Genomic DNA, 23615 nt, shown 5'->3' with positions numbered 1-23615 from the left:
AAATAAACCTGGGGGGCCCCCAACAAATACCCCGGAACAAAAATCGGCATTAAGGGACCTTTTTTTGCACCTGGTATAGTCAGGGTGTGAAGCCCCAATCGGTCGGAGCTCCACATTCTGGCTATCCCAGCCTGCATGGGGGGACAAGGGGTTAAAAAGTTTCAAAAGGGGGGACCCCACATAATTAACCTATTTTGGTTCCTGGACGTAGAAACTACGTCCAGGAACCATGCACGCTCCCGCGGCCGATCACGCGCGCTCCGGGCCGCGGATTCGGTAGCCAGGCAATTAGTGAATCAGGCTACGGTGCCCGATCACTGATTCCTCTCCCCCGCTGAAAAAGCGACAGCTTCTCTCGGAAGCTGCGCCTTTTCTGGCTGTTCCCTCCCCGATGTGTCACTCTAAGCGTGTGTTACGCTTAGAGTGACGTTCTGTAAACAAACTCATGGCTGCCATCTTGTGGCCAAAAAGTAATACTACAACTGAAAATAAAAAAAAAATGAAAATCAACACACATTTACATTACAAACCCATTGTTTACCTCCCACCCTCCCAAAACTACCCAAATAAAATGTTTACTATAAAAAAAACAAAAAACATTACAATAAAAAAACAAACAAACATGTAAATATTTACCTAAGGGTCTAAACTTTTTAAATATCAATGTAAAGATGAAATATTTCTATATTTTTTTTATTTTAAACTTGTAAATAGTGATAGATGCAAAACGGAAAAAATGCACCTTTATTTCCAAATAAAATATTGTCGCCATACATTGTGATAGGGACATAATTTTAACGGTGTAATAACCGGGACATATGGGCAAATACAATACGTGAGTTTTAATTATGGAGGCATGTATTATTTTAAAACCATAATGGCTGAAAACTGAGAAATAATGAATTTTTCCATTTTTTTCTTATTCTTCCTGTTAAAATGCATTTACAGTAAAGTGGCTCTTAGCAAAATGTACCCCCCAAAGAAAGCCTAATTGGTGGCGGAAAAAACAAGATATAGATCAGTTCATTGTGATAAGTAGTGATAAAGTTATAGGCTAATGAATGGGAGGTGAACATTTCTCACGTGAAAACGACGGAACCTGAATGGGTTAAAAAAAAAAAAATTCCCACACTCTAAACATACACATTTTTTTTTTAGGAAAATAGGAAATATGCCAGGGATCTTCATGCAGCCATATTGCGGCTGTATAGTGATCCCTGGCCAAAGCGCTGCGGCTGCGTATGGACCTCCTGGAAACCCCGTCAGGAAATTTATTGCTCTCTCTTTTGATGCATGTAAAATTACACTACCGTTAGGTTTATTACTAAAAGTGACATTTACCGCATTTAAAAGTAGACTTTTTTTCCTTCAAAACTTTGAAATCGATTTTCTCAAAAACTATAAGGTCTTTTTGAAAAATTGTTTTTTTCCTCTTATTCCGAATGATCTCCTTAACATATCCTGCAAATTTAGGGTTTCTAGCATTTAAGGTGGATTTGCTATTAACCGTTAAATTTGGCGGGTTTTTAAATGTGTATTTTTTTTTCCTTTGAAACTTTAAAATCGATTTTCTCAAAAACTATAAGGTCTTTTTGACATTTTTTTTCCCTCTTGTAGCCACTGGGGGCCCCTACAGGCTCTGGGGCAATTGCCTCCTTTACCTCTATGGTAGCGCCGGCCCTGTGTATTAAAGCAAATCTAAAGTGAAAAAGTTGCTTACCACTGTAGAAGGAAGCCTCTGGATGCTCCAACACTTCCACTGCTTGCCAGGACCCTCTCCCTCTTCAGGGCCGCACTCCCCTCTGTGTACCAGTGCTTCCGCGATGCGCAGCACCAGTATGGTCAGCCCCTGAGCAGCAGCATGGAGCCGCTTGTGCAAGGAGGAAATAACCGGGCACAAGCGGCATCGCGCTACTTCCATTTTTTTCCTCAGTTCAAGTATGTTTTAAGTATCAGAACTTACACCGTATTTACAAGTGTTTCCTTTTGTGGTGCTTCAAGAAATGTAATTCCTGTCTATATGTGACATTTTATGAGTGATCCTAATGTAGAGGTATTTGTTTTAACAATAGGTACTTCAATACAAGTGAGAATGACCTGCTATACTGGGGTCTAGATTATTCTCCTCTGACGGCCTATCACAGCCTCCTCTGTGGATATGTGTAAGTGTGCTGTGTCCTTTACTATTCCGTTTCTGCCAAATAGGAATTTGAATGATACAATGCTTGAATTGTCTGGCTTTGTATGATGCATTTTCTCTTAAGGCCTCTTTTACAATAGGACGTTGCGGTTTGATGCGACGTTAAAGTCACAATGCAAATTACAACGACCCAAAAAAGTCACACTGCAACTTAATGCCCCGTTATCGTCGCATACAGTATAGCATACAGGCAATGAAAAGTATGCTTCTAAGTCATTACTGAGCATGTGCAAACAGTCTATCACAGCTAATAACGTGTATAACGCACAGCATGTAGTACTTTCACTTAACGTGCAGCGTTGGACAGCAACGCAACGTGTGCACTGTGAACAGGGCATTGATTTCTCATTGCAGTGAGTTATTCTGCGTTAAATGTTGTTTTAACGTCGCACTGTGAAAGAGGCCTAAAGAAAATCTGTAAAATAGAAAAAAAAAGAAAGTTTGGTGTCATACTTTGACCGCTACTGCGCCTTTACAGGATCACGGTTGGTAAATATTGTAGGAGCTACTGCGCCACAGCCAACATCCTTGTCCGCTGTATTTTGGAGGGAGACAGTGCTGGATCCCTGAGGCTTAGGAGGATTGGGATAGCCTCATTAGGATCCTGAGGCTTCCCCCTCACGATGTAACCCCCTAGGGGCTGTTGGTTTTTTTTTTGTTATAGTGTCTCTAAATATTTTGGAGAGACAACATTCCTCCCTGCAAAAGTATTAGACTTTTAGCTCCAAATACTGTCTCTCTTTGCCATCTTGGTAGGTGCAGGTGTATATTTTCTCATGGGAAATAGAATTTAGTAAGCACTCCAGCCATCACTGTTCGGCGGGGTGGGTGAAGGTGAGTGTAGGTAGGTGGTTTATACATTCTAGTCCAGGTGCAGTGAGTAAAGCAACTTAGGTGCTCCACCTAGTGGTTGTGGCTTTTTCATTTGTGTGTTCGGTTGTGTGGCTCTGCAGCAAGCCATTAACCTCCCTAGCGTTCTGGACGAGCTAGGCTTGTCCAGAGATGCCGGAGGTCACTTTGCTTGCTGCGTGACCTACCTGATCGCTGCCGATCCGCCGCTACCCGCCGCGATACAGACCCCGTACGCTGCCTGGCCAATCAGTGCCAGGCAGCGCGATGATGTCACGACGTTTGTCGCCATGGCGATGGGGGAAGCCCTCCAGGAAATCCCGTTCAGAACGGGATTTCCGGACAGGTGATTGCGCCGGCGGTGAACGTTCCGCGGGAATAAGAACGCCAAGCAGGTTAATTCTGCAGAGCCCTATTTTGTAAATGTGGTTAAACCAGCGAGATGCAAACTTGGCTCTCCAGATAAGGAACTACAAGTCCCACAATGCATTTGCCTTTATGAATCACGACTGTGGCTGTCAGACTCCTGCAATGCATTGTGGGACTTGTAGTTGCTTAACAGCTGGAGAGCCAAGTTTGCAGATTACTGGGTTAAATATTCAACTATAAATAATTTGCAAGTGTCCCTGCGTCTGTCCCTGCGTCAGTGCTCTTTTGCACTGCGCATGTGCAGGGACAGACGCAGAGACACTGCCGAGAGTTGGAGGAGGACGGGGCCAGAAGGGGCGGGTGTGCGCGCGCACGGCGGATTGCTGACAAACCTAGCCCGTTGTTAAAGGCCAAGGTCAGTATTCAACTATAAATTCCTTACCTGACTGACTCAAGGAATTTGAATAGTGGGTTGAATAGGAAGTTTAATATGGCTGAGCACACCTGCACTTACCTCTGCCCACCCTGCTGAATGGCAGTGGGTGGAGTTATCCCGTAAGTGCCCAGGTTATTGCACATAAAAGTACATCTACGTGTGACTGATGTGAAGTTACCCTCCAATTCCTGTTCATTTTGCCGCAGTTTATCGTTCAGCTTCAGACCCTTAGGGAATCCTGAAGGTATTCAGCACTGCAGGCAAAGTAACCTTTTTGGTCAACCCCTAAAAGTTGCCAACAGTTGCCGTAAACGATCGTTGGTGACTGTGGCTGGATAGTGTTCTGGTTAAGGGCTCTGACACTGAAGACCAGGGTTCGAAACTTAGCTCTTCCTGTTCAGTAAGCCAGAACGTATTCAGTAAGGAATACTTGGGCTAGACTCCCTAACACTGCTCCTGCCTACACAGCGCGTCCTAGTGGCAACAGCTTTGAGTCCACCAGGAGAAAAGCACAATATAAATTTGTCTTGTTTTGGGAACAGCCAAGCAGCCTGTTCTGTGATCCGGTAGGATGTATTGCCAAACAATGTCAGGAAACCCCTGCACTAATGCTAGCTCACAAATGATTGTTTTGAAAATGAAAAATCTAGCATGAATGTTTATTTTATGTGGTTTATCATGAATCAGTGAGGCAGATCTCATCATGGGAGACAACCTGTGGGCAGCTCTGTGGCATGTTGCTGGCTTTGCTTACTTCTTTTCCAACCATAACTCATTCTCTATTGTAGAGCTCACATGATCAATCCAGACTGGGTGTCTCTGACTTCATCCAGAGGCTATGAGAGTCTCCAGCACAAGGTCTTCATGCGTGCAACTGGTATGTGCCTCTGCTCTGTGGTCTAAACAGTTTTCTTCAAACAGCTGCAATACAGTAAATTAACTATTATAGTATTAGGCCTGATCTTTATTTATGTGCATCTCCTTGGTCATTCAAAGCTAGTGCAGTCACATGACACCGCTCCAGAAGATACTGAAAGTTTTATAAGTCACTTCAGGCAAAATGTTTTGTAACAAGCTAGGTTTCTTATTAGTTATAGCAATAGAGGTGAAATCAAAAAATAAAGTCTTGTCGAATATGTCTTTATCATCATGCGCCCACTCGTGTACATGGGCAACTGTACTATTTGTGGGTCCGCTCGTGTACATGGGCAACCGTACTATGCGTTCGCCCACTCGTGTACATGGGCGACCGTACTATGCGTTCACCCGCACGTGTACATCGGCAACCGTACTATGCGTTTGCCCGCTCGTGTACATGAGCAACCGTACTACGCGTTCACCCGCTCGTGTACATGGGCAACCGTACTATGCGTGCACCCGCTCGTGTACATGGGCGCCTGTACTATGCGTGCACCCGCTCGTGTACATGGGCAACCGTACTATGCGTTCACCCGCTCGTGTACATGAGCAACCGTACTACGCGTTCACCCGCTCGTGTACATGGGCAACCGTACTATGCGTGCACCCGCTCGTGTACATGGGCGCCTGTACTATGCGTGCACCCGCTCGTGTACATGGGCAACCGTACTATGCGTTCACCCGCTCGTGTACATGGGCAACCGTACTATGCGTTCACCCGCTCGTGTACATGGGCAACCGTACTATGCGTTCACCCGCTCGTGTACATGGGCAACCGTACTATGCGTTCACCCGCTCGTGTACATGGGCGCCTGTACTATGCGTGCACCCGCTCGTGTACATGAGCAACCGTACTACGCGTTCACCCGCTCGTGTACATGGGCAACCGTACTATGCGTGCACCCGCTCGTGTACATGGGCGCCCGTACTATGCGTGCACCCGCTCGTGTACATGGGCAACCGTACTATGAGTTCACCCGCTCGTGTACATGGGCAACCGTACTATGCGTTCACCCGCTCGTGTACATGGGCAACCGTACTATGCGTTCACCCGCTCGTGTACATGGGCGCCTGTACTATGCGTGCACCCGCTCGTGTACATGGGCAACCGTACTATGCGTTCACCCGCTCGTGTACATGGGCAACCGTACTATGCGTTCACCCGCTCGTGTACATGGGCGCCTGTACTATGCGTGCACCCGCTCGTGTACATGGGCAACCGTACTATGCGTTCACCCGCTCGTGTACATGGGCAACCGTACTATGCGTTCACCCGCTCGTGTACATGGGCAACCGTACTATGCGTTCACCCGCTCGTGTACATGGGCGCCTGTACTATGCGTGCACCCGCTCGTGTACATGAGCAACCGTACTACGCGTTCACCCGCTCGTGTACATGGGCAACCGTACTATGCGTGCACCCGCTCGTGTACATGGGCGCCCGTACTATGCGTGCACCCGCTCGTGTACATGGGCAACCGTACTATGAGTTCACCCGCTCGTGTACATGGGCAACCGTACTATGCGTTCACCCGCTCGTGTACATGGGCAACGGTACTACGCGTGCACCCGCTCGTGTACATGGGCGCCCGTACTATGCGTGCACCCGCTCGTGTACATGGGCAACCGTACTATGCGTGCACCCGCTCGTGTACATGGGCAACCGTACTATGCGTGCACCCGCTTGTGTACATGGGCGCCCGTACTATGCGTGCACCCGCTCGTGTACATGGGCGCCCGTACTACGCGTGCACCCGCTCGTGTACATAGGCGCCCGTACTATGCGTGCACCCGCTCGTGTACATGGGCGCCCGTACTATGAGTTCACCCGCTCGTGTACATGGGCAACCGTACTATGAGTTCACCCGCTCGTGTACATGGGCAACCGTACTATGAGTTCACCCGCTCGTGTACATGGGCAACGGTACTACGCGTGCACCCGCTCGTGTACATGGGCGCCCGTACTATGCGTGCACCCGCTCGTGTACATGGGCAACCGTACTATGCGTGCACCCGCTCTTGTACATGGGCAACCGTACTATGCGTGCACCCGCTCGTGTACATGGGCGCCCGTACTATGCGTGCACCCGCTCGTGTACATGGGCAACCGTACTATGCGTGCACCCGCTCGTGTACATGGGCAACCGTACTATGCGTGCACCCGCTCGTGTACATGGGCAACCGTACTATGCGTGCACCCGCTCGTGTACATGGGCAACCGTACTATGCGTGCACCCGCTCGTGTACATGGGCAACCGTACTATGCGTTCACCCGCTCGTGTACATGGGCGCCTGTACTATGCGTGCACCCGCTCGTGTACATGGGCAACCGTACTATGAGTTCACCCGCTCGTGTACATGAGCAACCGTACTATGCGTGCACCCGCTCGTGTACATGGGCAACCGTACTATGCGTGCACCCGCTCGTGTACATGGGCAACCGTACTATGCGTTCACCCGCTCGTGTACATGGGCAACGGTACTACGCGTGTATTTCTGACATTATTGTCAGATCTGTCAAGATTAGCTGCATGCTTGTTGCTCTGGTTTTATTCAAACATTACTGCAGCCAAATAGACCAGCAGGACAGCCAGACACCCGATATTGTTTAAAAGGAAATAAATGTGGCAGCCTCCATATACCCACTCACTCCAGTTTAGAGGGTAACTGTTCCATTCCTTCACCTTCCATGTTTCCTGTGGCTGTTGTACAAAGTAATAGTAAATTCAAACCCTACACAATCACCATAAGGACATATAGACTCAACTAATTATTCAGACTCAACTAGTGGAATCTCGTTACAGTAATCTCTGATATATTAAACTCAGTCTTCAGGTCCCAGCAACTGCGTCTGTATAAATATACAATTTATGACTCGTTTTGATATAGGAAACTACTTTTCCTGGTCCCCTGGAGTTTACAATAAAGGGATTCTACTGTATTAGGAATTGATCAGTGTGTGGCACAAGATATCTGTTAACACTCCTATCATTTGCACCTGTGTTTTACAGTCCTGTTTGCAGACTTGATCGTGTACATCCCTGCGGTAATCCTGTTCTGCTCCCACCTGCAGGAATCTGCTCACAGGAGGGTAAGTATTCTCCAAGCACTATATATCCTTTGTCCACTTACCACAGTGCAAATCCTAGTCTTACTGAGAGCTGAAGGCTACAATTTCAAGTCAGTAAATCGCCTTCTGTATGGAGTTTATATGATCAGCTGCCTGGGGTGGGCTTCCAGAGTGTTCATAGATTTAGGCAGTGCCATTATTTTACACCGTAGAGTGATGATGGTAACTGAGTGTAAAAGTGGACCTGAACTCAGAACTTCCTCTCTGCTCTAAGAGATGAGCAACAGCATAAAAACCTTTAAAGAAAATGATTTCTTTGGTACATCTGATACAAATCCTGCAATAAGTCTGCAGTGTCTACTTCCTGCTTTTATGGAAGCAGACATAAGGTTTACATATTAGCAACTCTGCCGAGGCAGTCAGGTGACACAGCTGAGAGATCAAGTTACAGTTGTGATTAGTCACAGATGATGGGGAATTAGATAGGCTAAACTCTCTAAATACATACAGGGTGCATTTCTCTGTTTTCCTTCTGCCCTGTGCAAGAGATCAGGTCCACTATAACAAGCACAAAATCATGTCAGGGAAGTTAGACTGGCCAGGCAGAACTTTAGCTCAGGCTACATTTTTTTGTACCTGCTCCTCCCCCAAATACTTAGTCATAGACCCTGTACAAGCATACAGATCAGACTGATTTAACCTCCCTAGCGTTCTGGACGAGCTGTGCTCGTCCAGAGGTGCTAGAGGGCACCGCTCAGGCCCCGCTGGGCCGATTTTGATAAAAAAATGTTTTCAAACACGCAGCTAGCACTTTGCTAGCTGCGTGTTTGCCCCGATCGCCGCCGATCCGCCACTACCCGACGCGAAAGAGGGCCACCCCCGCACACCCCATGCACAGCCTGGCCAATCCCCGCCAGGCTGCGCTTTGGGGTGGATCGGGAGTCCCAGTGACGTCACGACGTCGATGACGTCACTCCATTCGTCGCCATGGCGACGGGGGAAGCCCTAAAGGAAATCCTGTTCAGAACGGAATTTCCTTATGGGCGTGATCGCCGGCGGCGATCAGAAGGGTGGGAGGGAGTGAGGAGGAAGGGGACAATCCATGTAGCTAGCGCTAGGCTAGCTACATGAAAGGAAAAAAAAATCGGGCGAAAAAAACCCCTCGGCCGCGGGAAAACGCCCAGCAGGTAAAAGCGGACCCGAGGTGGGGATTAAAGCTGAAAAAAAAAACTATAATACTTGATCCAGGGTGCTGGATGGATCATCCCCGCCGCTCTCCACTGCTCCTGTGGCCGGCAATGGTTTGGTTTCAATTCCGTGATCCCCCGGGTTCACAACGCTGGGAGCTCCACTCTGTGCAGGGAGGCAGGGGAGTGGCTGTGGAGAGGCAAAGCTGCCCTACGGCAGCTGGGGAAGGCTTTTAGGTATGCCCTATCCTTCTCCTCCCTTCTACTCAAGATTGTCAGCAATTTCAGGGGGTGACAGTGCAGCACTAGGGGGGAGGGGGTTCAGAGAGCCGCATGGGGGGACACAGAGGCATGTCATGCTGTGCAAAACCTGCTTCTGTGTCCCATCTGCCCCTCCCGCACTGCCTCCGGTACACTTTTAAGGGAACCTTAACTAAGAGGGATATGGATGTTTTTCTTTTAAACAATACTAGTTGCTTGGCAGTCCTGCTGATCTCTTTGTCTGCAGTAGTGGCTGAATCACACACCTGAAACAAGCATGCAGCTAATCCAGTCTGACTCCAGTCAGAGCACCTGATCTGCATGCTTGTTGAGGGGCTGTGGCTAAAAGTATTAGAGACACAGAATCAACAGGAGAGTCAGGCAACTGGTATTATTTTAAAAAGAAAAATCCATATCCTTCTCAGTTTAGATTCGCTTTAAGTTTGGTTGCATTTGTTGCATGCTTGTTTCAGACGTGGGATTCAGACACTACTGATGCATGAAAGAGCAACAGGACTGCGAAACAGCTGGCATTGTTTAAAAGGAATTCAATATGGCAGCCTCTCACTTCAGTTGTCCTTTAAAGAGAGTCTGAAGCGAGAATAAATCTCGCTTCAGACCTCATAGATAGCAGGGGCACAACCGCCGCTATCACGCCGCTAAACGGGGGTCCCTCCCCCCCCCCCCCCCCCCAAATCCCCTCGGTGCAGCGGGGGAGTGCTTCCTGGTTGGGGCAGGGCTAACCGCCGCAGCCCTGCCCCACGCGCGTCTGTCAGCGCGTATCTCCAACTCTCCCCGCCCCTCTTAGTCTTCCTTCACTGAGAGGGGCGGGGGAGAGACGCAACTGGAGGCAGGGCTGCAGCAGTTAGCCCTGCCTCCAGGAGCGACCAAGTCTGCGTCCAAGTGTCGCAGTGGGGGGTGAAGGGACCCCCGTTTACTGGCGCTATAGCGGCGGTTTAGCAGGGGCACACGTGCCCCTGCTAACTATGAGCTCTGAAGCGAGATTTATTCTCGCTTCAGAGTCTCATTAAGCAAGCGTGTTTTATACCTTATTGGCGTTTGCCTACTTTATGGGCTTGATTCACTAAGACAAATAGCAGGCCTTATCCGAGTTAACACACATTATGCAAGTTAACACGCCTTATCAGAGATAATACGACTCATCAGAGGTAACACGCCTTATCCAAGTTAAAATGCCTTATCAGAGTAGCATAGCGAGCGCAACGAACCCGCAGGGGCTCAGGGCAGGACGAGTGGAGCTCTCATCATTGCCAATTAGCAGGCATAAGTTCGCTATGCTACTCTGATAAGGCGTGCTAACTTTGATAAGGCATGCTATTTGTTTAAGTGAATCAAGCCCAATATTTTTGATCACTGCATAAATGTAAAGATGAGTGACTGCTGCAAAGCTGCCTATTTGATGGGATTTTATTTTAGATCTCTGTAGGAAATGTTTTCCAGGCATTTTCCTTACTTTTTAGACCAGCCAGGATTGACTGAGTCACACTGGGAACAGTTGTCAATGCAGTCAGGCTGAAATCTAATGGCTTGTTATGTGACATATTGATCTTGTGTTCAGAAACTGCTGTATTCCATATTGTCTTCACTACAGTTTGCCTTTAACCTGTACAGAGCTGTAATACTTTCCTAAAACCTATTTTTTTCATTTCAGATGATGTTACTTTTGTGCATTCTGCTCTATCCTGGTCTTATCCTCATCGATTATGGACATTTTCAATATCCTTTATCCGTATGTTTATAAAGTTCTTAAATTCACTGCTGCACAACCCACCAGCCATTGCACACTTTTCCTAGTACGTTGCGTAAATGTGACTGTTCTGTGCTGTGAGGAAAACTTGCTGACTGCTGTATTTCTGAGAAGAGTCATATGAGCGCCAGACTAGCCACTGGCAGCATCGAGGGGTAAGGATTGGAACGGTTATCTGCAGAAAGCAGCCAGTAATTGGTTAGTCATTTTCATCCAGGAATATCCAGGTCCTGGCTAATGATATGAAAAAAGGGTGCACTGCTATATCTATAGCTTGTAGTAAGTATGCCCTGTGTTCTTAAAGGGAACCTTAACTGAGAAGGATATGGATGTTTCCTTTTAAACAATACCAGTTGCTTGTCAGTCCTGCTGATCTCTAACTGCAGTAGTGGCTGAATCAAACACCTGAAACAAGCATGCAGCTAATCCAGTCTGACTTCAAGGGAACCTAAACTGAGAACGATATGGATTTTTCCTTTTAAAATAATACCAGTTTCCTGACTCTCCTGCTGATCCTGTGTTTCTAATACTTTCAGCCACAGCCCCTCAACAAGCATGCAGATCAGGTGCTCTGACTGAAGTCAGACTGGATTAGCTGCATAAGGCAAGAAAAGAGGAGCGCACCGCTAGTGCAATAAATTTTTTACTTGAATAAAACACGCATAAAAATACACTTACAGTGTATAGTAGAACAAGTGCGCCTGTATGGCCTGCCGGCAATCCTCTCCTGTCAACCGCGCTTGGCCAGAGCTGCATACCTGACGAAGGCGTGGTTAACGCCGAAACGCGTCGTGACGTCAGACGGCACCTCCGCGACCTGGCCCCGCCCACCGCATCCAGCTCCACGCCAACAACATCGGTTCCCGCAGCTCTGGCCAAGCGCGGTTGACAGGAGAGGATTGCCGGCAGGCCATACAGGCGCACTTGTTCTACTATACACTGTAAGTGTATTTTTATGCGTGTTTTATTCACTTAAAAAAATTATTGCACTAGCGGTGCGCTCCTCTTTTCTTGCCTTGTTCATACAGATTTACTGGAACCACCCAGCACCTGGAGCAGCACCCATCCACATTTTACAGTCCATCAAGGTGTTCAGACAGCGCAGTAGTCTTCTTTGCTGGATTAGCTGCATGCTTGTTTCAGGGGTGTGATTCAGCCACTACTGCAGCCAGAGAGATCAGCAGAAAAAATCCATATCCTTCTCAGTTTAGGTTCCCTTTCAGTCAGAGCACCTAATCTGCATGCTTGTTGAGGGTCTGTGGCTAAAAGTATTAGAGACAGAGGGTCAGCAGGAGAGTCAGGCAACTGGTATTATTTTAAAAGGAAAAATCCATATCCTTCTCAGTTTAGGTTCCCTTTAAGGACAACTGACTTGAGAGCGGTATGGAGGCTGCCATATTTGTCTACTTTTAAAGGAAACATAAACCAATTGAAAAAAATACAGTTTAACTTACCTGGGGCTTCTTCCAGCCCCCTGGAGCCGCCCTGTGACCGCGCTGGGACAAACCGATCCTCCGGTCCCCCGCAGCGACTCAGTTTCGTTCCTGGAAAATAGGCCCTGGCCGGGTGTGTCCTCGATCACATCCCTGGGAGTGTCCTGTGCATGCGCCTTCTGAGAAAACTACACATGGCCGTACATTTCCAAATGCAATGCGCCCGATCGCACTGCCATCTGCGTTGTTTAATGTGATTGAGGCCTAAGCTGAGATCCAGAGTGACTGCAATTCATCTCTACTACTCCAGCTTCTACTACTGAATGAGTGTTCTCATTTTGCCCATAATACCCTATTAATTCTTGTATTTTATTGATGCCCGTGGCTCTGGGAGTTCTGCTGAAGTGTGAGCAGAGCACAATGACCAGCTTACACACACTCCAGCCAAGTGGTGCTGTTGTCCAACTCTGTGGACTGGACACTACAATGGACCTTGTATGAATGTGCACTAAAAACATTTTTGCTGGGATTAGTTACACTTTAAGGGTGTGACTCCAGGGAAGGCATTGGTGCGATCTCTCAGTATGGGCAGAAAGATATTCACTGCTGAGCTTCACAGATACGCTATTCACGTGCTAAATAAGTTCTCTAATGCGGCTGTTCTGACTGTTTCATGCTTTGCTCTACAAACTGCAGCAGGGAGCATCAATCAGGAAAATATTAGTGTTCTCAGATATTCACAAAGTTTTTCTCTTTTTGCTTATTTTTCACCTCAACACTATGGACTAGGGACTATGAAAGATAAATCAGTAGTGTTAATAGAAAGGATCAGCGTAAAATTAATATATCTCATATTGTTCACAGGAAGTCTGACTAGTAACAAGGTGGGGTGTGGGTAAAGGAATGTTGGGACACATTTGGTCCATAAAAAGCTTGCAGTGAGCAAGGCCTCTTTTCCGCCAGCTGCGATTTTACCCAAAAATCGAATTGCACGCAATTTGTGGATTAGCACAGCACCATGACAAACATGTAAGGGCCAGGGCACACCAAAAAAACGCTAGCGTATCCACAAACGCTAGCGTTTTTTGAAGCGTTTTTTCAGAGCGATTCTAGGCATGCTTGGAGCGATTTTCTAAACATGCCTAGCGGTTTTTGGAGCGTTTTTGTATGTATGTTTAGAAAGCTGTCTTTATTTCTGTCCATGTCCCTGTTTGTTATCTTTGTTTCCTGTCCTAATACTTGTGTGGTACTTAACACAAACACACATATAATTCGGTGAGCCTGGGTCTTACCCTGTGGGGGGTGATCGCTCTCTCTCGTGGATGGGATGCTCTGGGCTCGCTGGCATTTTGCTTTGCACTGAACTATAAGCAGATGGAGCTTTATCACTCGCTTCCTTTCTTCTGCTACCTGCTGGGAAAAGGCTTCAAGAAGGGAATCATCGGTTCTGGGTAAGTAGCCTTCTGTATGTTAAGTGGGCCCAACCTCCATTGCTAAAACATAGCTAATGTAATGTCGGAATATCAGTCCCAGCATATTACAGTCATGTGACTAAATGCATAACTTGCCTTGAATGCAAACCAGATGCAAATTATGTACTAATTCTAACCTAAACATTTTGAATGTAGATCTAAAGAGAATCTAAAGCAATGAATGCAGCTTGCCACTAGTATACTTACGTTCAATTTGTGCAGTGAGAGACATGGCAGCGCTTTCAAACAGGAGTAATGCTAGGAATACACGGTACGTTTTTGTACCGTGTAATCGAGCCGCTGATGGCTCGATTGATAAAATCTGACATGTCCGCTCACCCGCCGGATCGATTCCGCACTCGATACCGCGGGCAGGACAATGGAGGAAAGCGAGGAGAAGATAAGCACCCGCGGGGATGAGCGGGAATCGATCCAGGCGCCCGCGGGGATGCGCCGGAATCGATTCAGCGGCTCGATTACACGGTGCAAAACCTACTGTGTATTCCTAACATTATACCTGAATGATTTGGTCTTCATTTCAGGTGCAGCCTTGAGCGCTGTCATTTGTCTGTCTGTCTGCTTGATGTAATGTGTATACCATTTATGATTAGCAGCACAAGGAGTATTATGTTTTTATTGCAAGACTAGTGTTAGGCCTTCGCCGAGAGGGTGCGTTCTCCCCGTGGGGAAGTCTATTTGGTAATAATCTGTGCACACATTATCACTGGAGCTGACACCCTCCTTTGCCTGTTTTGAGTGCTAGGTGTGTAATATAGTCCAGTTACTGGAGCTCTGCACATCCATGCAGATAAATCGTTCAGATATAACTCCTGTTTAAAAAACGCTGCCATGTCTCCCGCTGTAAATACATAACTTGTTCTGTATATCTTGTTTCATCTTCTGTTCAACAGGATTAATAGAGATTATGAAATGCAACAAATCTGTACCCTTCATACGTTTATAGTGCATTGTGCAATTTAAATAAACATAAATGCAATTTCGCCTATGGAAATTAACGGTTACCTCTGCATTTGATATTAGAATCAGTTGCACCACATCCAGTACACCATTAGAAATATGGACCATATTATACCCAGCCAGACAGGTCATAAAACATTGATAATAAATGATTGCAAAAATGGTTGGTGTTTAATGCACATATGTTTGTACATTGTGACTCGTGATCTATTAGACACAATGGCCCATGTGCAATTCACTTTTTCTCCTGCGTTCTCTCCTAGGTGATGTTTTCAAACCTGTCGATAAAATGCCTTTTTAAACCATCAGGAAGCAAAAAAAATACTCAAAATAATTTTGATAGTACATAGTTTTGTATTTTTTGGTACTTTTTCCATTGCGAAATCCTGAAAAGTTATTCTAAATCAAAGATGAAGAAATTATCTCCTAGGAGAAAACTCAGGAGAAAGTTAATTGCACATGGCCCAATATGCATTGGAGAAACACAAAGCTAAACTACAGATTTAACATGCATAATAAGTATGGTAGACTCTCAGGTATCCAGAACTTAGGCGGATCTATTCACCACCAGTGACGCCGCTCGTCGTCTCTCAGTGCCACCCCCTCTGCATAGCAACACAGCAGCAGCTACACATCGGAGACGTGTGTGTGCAGCTCAGCCAAGCAATGTCGCACAATCGGATCAGGTGTGTAAGCACCTTTAGAGCCCTTTTCCACTAGGTATGATCCGCTTCGGTAAACTGATTGCAGCCATTTTGTGGATAGCAACGAGCGCCACGATAATATATAAATCGCGGTGCTCATTTCCCACTTGTGCATGTCGTTTTTTTTCCTGAAACGCAATCATTGTGCTGCGCAATCCCGGCGGCTTATTACACAACCATGGGTAGGGGAAATTGTGGGTTGCGCGATCGCGACGCAGTGCGATTGTGGTTGTGATGGCGTTTTCCAGTGGAAAAGGGCCCTTAGGCTCCATTTACATTTAATCAGTTGGTATGTGTTTTTTTTTCCTCTTAAGCATAGCAGTGCATTATGAAAAATCTGTTAAAACGCATATAGTGTGAACTGAGCCATTGGGAACCCTGGGCACTACTTTGAAAATCAATTGTCCTTTCAGTTCTAACTGAGAGCAACTGATTAAAGGGGCACTATGGCGAAAAATTGTAAAATGTAAAATATGTGCAAACATAGACAAATAAGAAGTATGTTTTTTTCCAGAGTAAAATGAGTCATAACTTACGTTTCTCCTATGTTGCTGTCACTTACAGTAGGTAGTAGAAATCTGACAGAAGTGACAGGTTTGGGACTAGTCCATCTCTTCATGGGGGGATTCTCAAGGATTTATTTATTTTCAAAAGCACTTAGTGAATGGAAGTTGCTCTGTCCAACTGCCAAAACAACTGTAGCGAGCAGGGAAGCTGGCCAGCATCATTTTTTAAATCCTTTGTAGGGAATATCTTTATAAAGAATAAGAGCCTTGCTGAGAATCCCCTAGGAAGAGATGGACTAGTCCAAAACCTGTCACTTCTGTCAGAATTCTACTACCTACTGTAAGTGACAGCAACATAAGAGAAAAGTAATTTATGGCTCATTTTACTCTGGAAAATGCATACTTTTTATTTGTCGATGTTTGCACATATTTTAAATTTTACAATTTTTTTTGCCATAGTGCCCCTTTAAGTGTTAATGGGGCCTAATACTAACGCTCAGGCAACAAAACTACCAATCCTAATAGGTGGCGGGTAACTGAGATTGTACTGTAATCAGTTTGGAGTATTAAGACATTGCCTCTTCCAGTGTTCACCGGCATGAAAGAATGTCTTGAACAATAGGACTGTCAGACTGGGTGCATGAGTGTAGTTATAGCTTTACTACCCAGCAGCTCAGCCTGTGGCGTCAACCCTTGTAAATTCTTTAGCTGTCAGAGGACGCCATGAGGAGGGTAAGAGGGTCACATGCCCCAAAAAACAGGGAAACCTAATACTGGAATATTGCTGCATGTTGCAGATCAAGCTTCAGTTTTTTTTTTCTGCTACCTGTAAATGTGCCCATTAATACAATTTTTATGAACTATTCTAAAACAATGTATTTGTTCAACTGAAAATAATCGACTGGAAATTATCCTTTATGACAAACAAGGGGGGAATTTATATTTTTTTTTTTAGATTACTACAAAGAAATTATTTTATCTGTCACATACAGAAGGACCGATCATACCTCATGAGCTGTGAATTAAGATATTTAGACACGTTTTGTAGCGCCAGAGTGAATAATTACTGATGACAAATATTTTATATGGACAAACTTTCATCAATTTAATTATTTTGTAAATTTTTTTTATTGTAGTATTGAAAATACCTCCCCAAAATATGAACTGTATGTATGCGTGTATATATACGAAAGCCCAACTTATGAACAACCCGGCGATACGAATGGCATGGATTGTGTTTCAAAATTTTTTTTTTTAAATTGGACTTGTATTTTTGAGAAAATTAATTTTTAAAAATTTCAAAGAAAAAATGGCTTTTAAACATTTGTATAAGCAGGTACAGAGGGCAGAGGGGGACACTGGAGGCACAGGGGGCACAGAGGAGGTACAGGTGACAGAGATGGCACAGTGTTCTGACTTAAGAACAGATTCAGGTTAAGAACAAACCTACAGTCCCTATCTCGTTTGTTATCCGGAGACTATCTATATATTATAATATACACACACACCGTTTATATTAATGCATGCGGAGTCGTGGTTTCAGAAACTGAGGAGTCTGAAGATTTTTGTACCGACTCCACAGCCCTGGCAAAAAGTTCGCCCGAGCTTTTGATACATTTATTAAAAATAAGAAAACTGAGAAATCACATGTACATAAGTGTTTACAGCCTTTGCTCAATACTTTGTTGATGCACCTTTGGCAGCAATTACAGCCTTGTTTGATGGTTCCCAAATTACTGTCTGAGTGCATGGTGTGCCCATCCCTGGACTAGCTATGGCGTCCAGGATCTGTCTGTGATTATTGGCCTTTGATTCTGTTCAGATTGCGGTCTCAGGGCCGGCGCTACCATTAAGGCAAAGGAGGCAGCTGCCCCAGGGCCCCAGAGCTTGTAGGGGCCCCCAGTGGCTACAAGAGGGAAAAATTTTTTTGCAAATCGGCCTTATAGTTTTTGAGAAAATCGATTTTAAAGTTTCAAAGGAAAATAACAAAACACATTTAAAAACCTGTCGACTTTAATGGTTAATAGCAAATCCACCTTAAATGCTAGAAACCCTAAATTTGCAGGATATGTTAAGGAGATCATTGGGAATAAGAGGAAAAAACAATTTTTCAAAAAGAGCTTATAGTTTTTGAGAAAATCGATTTTAAAGTTTAGAAGGAAAAAAGTATAGTTTTAAATGCGGTAAATGTCACTTTTAGTAGCAAACCTAACGGTAGTGTCATTTTACATGCATCAAACGAAAGCGCAGTAAATTTCCTGACGGTGTTTCCAGGGGATCCATACACAGCCGCAGCGCTTTGGCCAGGGATCGCTATACAGCCGCAATATGGCTGTATGAAGATCCCTGGCATTTTTTTCCTATTTTCCCAATTTTTTTTTATGTTTAGAGTGTGGGAATTTAAAAAATAAAAATTATGTGGGCTCCCCCCTTCTGAAACTTTTTAACCCCTTGTCCCCCATGCAGGCTGGGATAGCCAGAATGTGGAGCTCCGACCGATTGGGACTTCACACCCTGACTATACCAGCTGCAAAAAAGGTCCCCTAATGCCGATTTTTGTTCCGGGGTATATGTTGGGAGGCCCCCCAGGTTTATTTTGCCCTGGGGCCCCATTGTTGCTTAAACCGGCCCTGTGCGGTCTTATATCATATGAGTGTCGACACTTGATGTGTGTGTATACTGTTTCCCTCTGAGGAAGCGGTCTTTGACCGTGAAACACGTGTCAGGCAGTCGTGTTTGTGAATTGGAATCCGAAATTGTGTTTACATGCGTGTCCGGAATCGTGAAGATATTTGAAGAAGAATAAAAGACTAACTTGTTCATTTAAAGCCCCATATTTATTCATATGGAATTTGTACTAGATTAAACAAATGTATGCAAATATATGCAGCTTGAAAATGGACCAATAAATTTAATCCTGGGTGGGACTTGATTGGTCCATTTTCAAGCTGCATATATTTGCATACAAATTTACATACATTTGCATAAACTCAGAAATATTTGTATCTCATTGATCATTCTTATAAGTAAGGGTCCAGCACTATTGTAGGGTTCTTGTGTATTTTTATCCATAAAGCTAAATGCCCACCACAAAGACCACGGAAGATGGATCGGGGGTACGCAGCGATGAAAGATGTGGCAAACGGCTGTTCCCTGCTCCATATTCTGCAATCGTGTACTGTGGGAACAAACAGGCATTGAACGATTGCGGTAATTAACGTGGGGGTCAATGGAGATCGGAACGACCGTCCACTATTGGATCCGTTATGACAGTCCTTCAAAGGAAACCATTATCAGTAATTGACAGACGGTGAACATTGTTTAACGAAGTCTCTCCTTAAACGATGTTATGCAATATCGTGCAAACGGTCGTTCGCCGTTAACGATTCCATGTGAAAATCCTGTGGTGGGTACGGGCCTTAAAGAACCACTGTTGCAAAAAAAGGTAAAATGTAAAATATATGTAAACACAAATAAGAAGTACGTTTCTTCCAGAGTAAAATGACTCATAAAGTACTTTTCCATTATTCATGAGGGATTCTCAGCATGGCTTTTATCCTATATAATAAAACCTAAGTGTCCCTGCGTCATCCTGTCCCTGCCCATGTGCAGCACGGACAGCCGTTGGGACAGGAGGACGGGCGGGCATGTGCGTGGACGGGTGCGTGTGTGCACGCATGTGCACTGACATCCGTTTTTAAACGGGTCTAGGTCAACTAGTTCTTTATAAAGACACTCCCTGACAAGGATTTATACAAATATGCTGGCCAGCCTCCCTGTTTGCTGCACACTTTTTTGGCAGTTAGACTGAGTTACTGTCATTTACTAAGTGCTTTTGAAAATAATGAAAACCCTGAGAAGCCTATCGGTTCTGTCAGATTTCTACTGTAAGTGACAGTAACATAGGAGAAAAGTAATTTACATCTCATTTTGCTCTGGAAGAAATGAACTTTATGTTATGTGTTTACATGTATTTAAAATTTTATATTTTTAGTGATCCTTTAAGGCATTAGTTGATCAAAAAAAAAAAAAAAAAAAGTTAAGGCAGTATCGCAGGAAAGGAGTTTGCCATTGCAAACAATCAAAGTGGAACCAGGGCAAGTGTTTGTATTTGTTTATCCTTTAGTGAAAGGACCTCTTTAATATGCCTCTTTCCCACTTCAGGTTGTCTTTTGGCGGCACTTTACACGGCTGTGGCCTGCTCTGCTCACTGCTCCTCGTCCATTTAATGGCGACGTCTTGTCATGTGCTGTCAGAGGAAGCCTTTAGAAAGTGCCTCAGAAGTCTCCTCTTTGCCTGTTTATCTGAAGACATGCCTTCTCTCTCTTCCTCAGGTTCCTTTTCCTGCTGAAGATCGGGGCGACTGTGATTGGCACCTTCGCTCTTTGCTGGATGCCTTTCCTGGCAGACGCTGAGCAAATCTTTCAAGTCTTGCAGAGATTGTTCCCCGTGGACCGCGGCCTCTTTGAGGTGGGTAAAGGCGCTCTGTTAAGTCTCACGTACATAAGAGTCACTTACGGGTGACCTTTAGGGAGTTCTGCTCCTTGTGGCCGGATCTGGTCTACACGGGGCTGAGTAACCAGAGCTGCTTGTTCTGCTCGCTGCTCCTCAGTTCAAGTGTTTAACCCCCCCCCCCCCCCTCCCTTCTCCGTATAGAGCGCAGTGCCAAGATATTCTGCATATTGCATCATTAAAACCCGCTTCCCTCAGTCATTTTTCCACTGTAACATTCTGGAGCGAGCCAGCCTGCCAGCGCAGGATCATAAACGTATTGGCTGTTATGAGCTCCCTTCTCTTACTCCTGTAATGTGCTATGCTAATTGTTTGCCTTTTAAAGCCATAATTATTTTTTATAGAAATCATTCTGCAGCTTTAATGCTGCCATTATTTTCCCTGAAAAATTGATTTGCAGTTTAGCCTCTTTTTTTCCCCCCTCCTTTATCTTATTGGCTGCGGAATGAGCTTTCTGCTGCTGGGTTGTAAAGGGAGAGCTGTTTGCAGCACAGGATAAACAGGCACACTCTACACTTCAGGATACGGTTCTTTAAAAGGGCGGTCCACCCGAAAGTGGTAGTTCAGTAGTAAGTGGAGTCCAGTGGGACAAAGGAGTAAGGTCTTGTATTACTTTGGGATTGCAGTGAATTCCCTCACTATGGCTCTTATTCGGTTCACTTTTTCACATAAGTTTTCTCGCAAGAGATACATTTTAATCTTTTGTTTAAAATAACTATTCAAGACTCAATTGTAATTGAAACGGTATTTTTCTGCTTGCTGGTAGCTTAAATTGATGATCAGATAATTGCCTTAAAGCGGAATATAACCCAGAATTTCTTCTTTGCCCGCCCTAAACAATTATTTACCCCATATTCTATGCAACCAGCATTTTTTTTTTTTTTTTTTTACTAGACCAGCATTCAAAGGGGTTGCACACAGGGCTTGAAAGTTCAGTGCAGAGAAATGGGGATGCATCTGAAGTTGTAGATAATGTTATCTTGTGTTTACTTAAATGTATCAAGTGAGGAATGTGACACATTCTCTGACTGTGCAGAAGCAGCTGGACACAGACAGAGACTCAAAGCATTTCTGCCGTCAATACATAATGAATAAAAGCAGTTATTAATAAAATGTTAAGTCAAATGGATATATTCAAGCGCCCCCTCATCCTGGGATGTGAAAGAGGAACTTTTACACTTATACCAGCTGGACAGACTGGATGCAATGAGCCACAAAGATAAAAAAAACAGTCATTCTTTAAGAAATGGAAGTTATTTATTATAATGACTCATTACCCGAAGTGGTATTTAATGGAACATCTGCTGGGCACGTTGGGGAAATTAGACATTTCATGAAGTCTTTAAACACAAAGGATAGGGTTAACTGGTCGGGAATGACAAGGGGAGGGGGGAAGGGACTCAGGGTGGGTTTGGGTTAATCTAGATATGTATGTTCATATCAGTTATATGTACGGATCATTATAAGAAGTTTTCTTTAATATTACAACTTGGTGATATATAACTGTACACTTTTGATATGTGGATTTACCCAATGGGGTTGTTAATCTGTTAAAATTCAAATAAAATTTGTTTAAAAAAAAAAGTCAGCTCACAAAGCATAAACTGTACTTTAGGGAACCTATAATTTCTAAATGAATAATAATTCTTATGCACTAATGCAAATCTGATAACCGTATGGCATATAAAAAGTAGGAAAACATGTTTTTATTGAATATGTCAGGGTTTTAAACCGCTTTGAGAGGGAAGCCACAGGGTCCTATTGAGGTTTCCTTCACTGATCTGAAACCCCTCTTTGCTAAGGCCTCTTTCACATTACAATGTGTGCAGGAGCCGTTCTCCTGCAGGCGTTGATAGACTGCGGCGTGTCTGCGGTGCGACACTGAGTAGTAGAAACGCTGAGTCCGGATGTTAAAATGCTCCCGGGTGCGTCGTACCGCAACGCATCGAAATGCAGCATTGGGTGTGAAAGATAAAATGAAAGTCTATGGACTTTCATTTTACCTTGGTCAACGCAGTTTTGACTTTGCATTGAAACGCTTATAAAGGGCTGTAGTGTGAAAGAGCCCTGAGTGTGGCCCTACTCCACATCGCGGCTGCGCAGCTCTTCTTCCTGAAGCGTGGCCGTGCAAGCCCTTCCGCAGCTCCGGCTTACCTGGCGGGTGGGCTGGGTTGGCTATTGCGCCGCCATGCTGGAGGAAGAAGAGCTGCATGGCCCCCATATGATTAGCGACAATGCATTGTCACTAATCTTCTGGAGGCCGTGCTCAACGACAGGTAACATCAGAGCAGGGAGGGGAGCCTCAATAGGAACCTGAGGTTTCCTCTCTTTAGGTGAGTATCTCATTTTGTACCCAAGCTTTGGCTCAGGTACACTTTGAAGGACAATTATTGCAAAAAATTTTACAATTTAAAATACACGTGCATAAGAAGTACATTTCTAACAGAGTAAAATATGCAATACATTAATTTTCTCCAATACAATGTTGCTGTCACTAAGAAATAAACATTTGACAGGTTTCACACTAGTCCATCTCTTTATTATTTCCTTTATTCTTTACAAAAGCAAAGGAGCTATACAATGTTGTCGGCCAGCCTCCCAACTCGCTTTCATGCTATTTTGGCATTTGGACTGAGCAACTGCCGTCTAGGAAGTGTTTTTGAGAATTAAGAAACCCCCATGAGGAGATGGACTAAGCCAAAACCTTTAGATTTTTACAATCTATTGTAAGTGACAGCGACACAGGGAAAAATACATTTATAGTGCATTTTACTCTGAAACAAATGTACCTTTTTATACATATGCATACACCTGTATTTTTAAATTTACAATATTTCATAATAATGGTCCTTTAAAAGCATTTTATTCATAAGGTGTGAAAATATCAACTAGGAGAAAACTTAGGAGAAAAAGGTTAATTGAATAAGAACCTATATGTCTATTATGTCTATT

The 23615-nt window shown here is 44.7% G+C and overlaps 1 protein-coding gene across 2 annotated transcripts in view; it reads left to right on the top strand.

Annotated features, from left to right (window-relative positions):
• Nucleotides 1–23615, top strand: part of ALG6 (ALG6 alpha-1,3-glucosyltransferase) — a 71224-nt gene that overhangs the window by 18659 nt on the left and 28950 nt on the right. For both annotated transcript variants that reach the window (XM_068239333.1, XM_068239332.1), the window contains 6 exons: nt 2073–2162; nt 4643–4731; nt 7784–7863; nt 10963–11031; nt 13761–13942; nt 20486–20621. In XM_068239333.1, coding sequence (XP_068095434.1) covers nt 4650–4731; nt 7784–7863; nt 10963–11031; nt 13761–13942; nt 20486–20621 — 549 coding nt within the window. In that variant the 5' untranslated portion in view covers nt 2073–2162; nt 4643–4649. The remainder of the gene's footprint in view (nt 1–2072; nt 2163–4642; nt 4732–7783; nt 7864–10962; nt 11032–13760; nt 13943–20485; nt 20622–23615) is intronic.

Source organism: Hyperolius riggenbachi, chromosome 6 (genome assembly GCF_040937935.1).
Source record: "Hyperolius riggenbachi isolate aHypRig1 chromosome 6, aHypRig1.pri, whole genome shotgun sequence".
NCBI classification, from domain to species: domain Eukaryota; kingdom Metazoa; phylum Chordata; class Amphibia; order Anura; family Hyperoliidae; genus Hyperolius; species Hyperolius riggenbachi.
Note: the sequence above shows the minus strand (reverse complement) of the source record. Positions and strands in the feature narration are given on the sequence as shown.